The sequence below is a fragment of the Vicia villosa genome, linkage group LG4 (genome assembly GCF_029867415.1).
Source record: "Vicia villosa cultivar HV-30 ecotype Madison, WI linkage group LG4, Vvil1.0, whole genome shotgun sequence".
NCBI lineage: Eukaryota > Viridiplantae > Streptophyta > Magnoliopsida > Fabales > Fabaceae > Vicia > Vicia villosa.
Window position 1 is genome coordinate 188,393,326 of NC_081183.1, and position 2,471 is coordinate 188,395,796.

At 34.2% G+C, this 2,471-nt stretch overlaps 1 protein-coding gene across 1 annotated transcript; it reads right to left on the minus strand.

The window, feature by feature from the left end:
* Positions 1 to 241: 241 nt before the first annotated feature.
* On the minus strand, positions 242 to 1,830 carry LOC131598551 (uncharacterized). Its single transcript, XM_058871138.1, has 3 exons — positions 1,579 to 1,830; positions 1,043 to 1,476; positions 242 to 839 (listed from the first exon to the last, which is right to left on the minus strand). The coding sequence occupies exons 1-3, from the start codon at positions 1,828 to 1,830 to the stop codon at positions 242 to 244; spliced, it is 1,284 nt and encodes a 427-aa protein (XP_058727121.1).
* Between the last annotated feature and the right edge of the window lie 641 nt (positions 1,831 to 2,471).

Consider the following 2,471-nt stretch of genomic DNA (forward strand, 5'->3'; position numbering starts at 1 on the left):
TAACCGACTTCCGTACCCTATCTCTGGTCGAAAGACCTTTTCTTATCCATTTCTTATTCCAGGTTTTCTGATATTCCTTTCCCTCTTTGGGATAAATATATTGGTGGCGACTCTGTTGTTTATTTTCGCGAGCGTGCGACACCATGGCATTCACAATATTAAGATCTTTTCTTTGCAATACATTTGAAAGCTCGTTTGTGATACCAAACAACTTTAACATTAACCTCAAAATAAAAGCAAATCAAAAGCTCTCCATTTTTTCTATCAAACACGCTGCTTGAGATGGTCCACGTCCATCTTCATCAACCATAGTAAGCACCTTTAACACGGAGGACCACATTTGATCCAAACGAAGCAATGTAGTATGATGTGAACCCCATCTAGTATCCCCGGGTCTAGTGAGACTAGATGATTGGTGCAAGCCCCTTCCTCTAGATATCTCACAACTCTCAAGTTTATTTAAAATATATTGGTGTTGTGCCTTTGTCAAAGCATCCATCCTCTTACAAGATGCACTTGTTGTATTCACAATCAAGGCAATATACTCAAAGAAATCATGAATAGATGAGCAACTACAAGTAACAGACACAACAACCAATTGCAAACGGTGAGCATAACAATGGACATAGAATTTTTCTAGAATTTTTCTTTGCAAACCATTAAATTCACCTCTCATATTTGAAGCTCCATCATATCCTTGCCCTCGTATCCTTGAAATCGATAACGTGTACTTATCAAGAATACCATAAAGAGCGTCCTTTAATGACTTAGATGAAGTATCTGTGACATGATGTAGAGCAATAAATCGTTCAACAACATTCCCTTTGTCATTCACAAACCTAAAACAAATTCAACCAGTTTACTAGGCGGCATAGAGAATAATAGGTAAGGAAAATAGGAAATTGGAAAATTCAACTACTAACCTCAACATCACTGCCATTTGCTCTTTGACAGATATATCACGTGACTCGTCAATAAGCATGGAGAATTGTCATCACCAAGCTCTTCCATAATCACCTTGGTAACTTCATGTGCACAACACATTGCAAGCTCCTTTTGAATGTCTCCGTAAGTCATTGTACAATTTTTTCTACCACGGTCAAAAGCATCCCTCACTTGTTCATTCTGAGATTTTACCCAATCTACCATCTCTCTAAAATTTCCCTTATTTAGTGAAGTAGAGGATTCATCATGGCCACGGAAAGCCATGCCTTGGGCTATGAGATATCTTGAACAATCTAAAGAACAAGTCAAATGAATCTTATACAATTCTTCAGATTCCTTGGTTGCTTTAGCAAACTTACTTGTCATACGTTGTCTTTGATTATTATAATCATCGTAGTGCTTGACACATGAGTTGTGCAAACTATTATAACTACCAACATGACCTTTCAAGCCTTGAGATGCATGATTCCAATCTTTATATCCGCTTTCAGTGAAGACTTCAAAACCAAAGTGCTCGGCCCTCCCGGGTTGCTTAAATAGAAAACAATAAAATTAATAAGTTGCATCCTTTATCTCACTATATTCTATCCATGTATAATTCTTATACCATGATTTACTAAAGGCTCTTTTAACACTTCCAAATTGAGTACGAGGAAAGCTTGACAAATCTGGTTGCATTGGACCCTTCAATATATATGCCCTCCTCACTTGGTCTTGAATATCTGGAGCATACTCACTAATTTGTTCCCTATATCCTGGATCACGCACAATCTCATTTGGATTAAACTCATTAACCACATTATTAAGCGGTGGTTCTAATTTGACTTCCGATTGCACAACATTCACATTCTGAATATTTTCTCTATCAACCAAAAATCTCCTCATCTCTGAACAAAAGATAAAATAGTTACTAAATTTATTAATAACCTAAAAAATCTATAATGAAAAGGCATCAACAAATAAAACTAATTTAAACAATACACTAAGACTAATTTATGAAACTTAATGTACAAAAAAAAACTTTTATGAAACTTAATTTACCAAAAAAATATCCTCATAAACTTACTTCAAGGAGATACACAATTCATCATTATTTTATTTCCAACAATTAATATTGATACAAGTGAGAAGAAATCCAACCAAGAACTTGCTAATAGTACAACAAAAACATAATTTTTTTTTGTTTTATTAAAGGCAATAAAATACAAACAAATCAATCAACTAGACTAGTCACTTGTTAAAGTAAATTGCAGGCTACAACCCACATGCATATTCATTGGTGGCAAAATAAAGATTTATATAGAATTGCACATCTAAAAAATGGGACCCATATATATTAAAACAATGACATATGTGAAATAACTATTCTAGAGAAGAAATTTCACTACATCTAGATTGTAGATTGAAGAATATACTGCTACTTAGTGCAAGATCAAACAAGGAAAACTGTTGAGAGAAACAAAAAAAATGACAGAATACAATTGAGTCTGGAAGTTTTACTTGTATAATAATATAGTAAGTAAGCC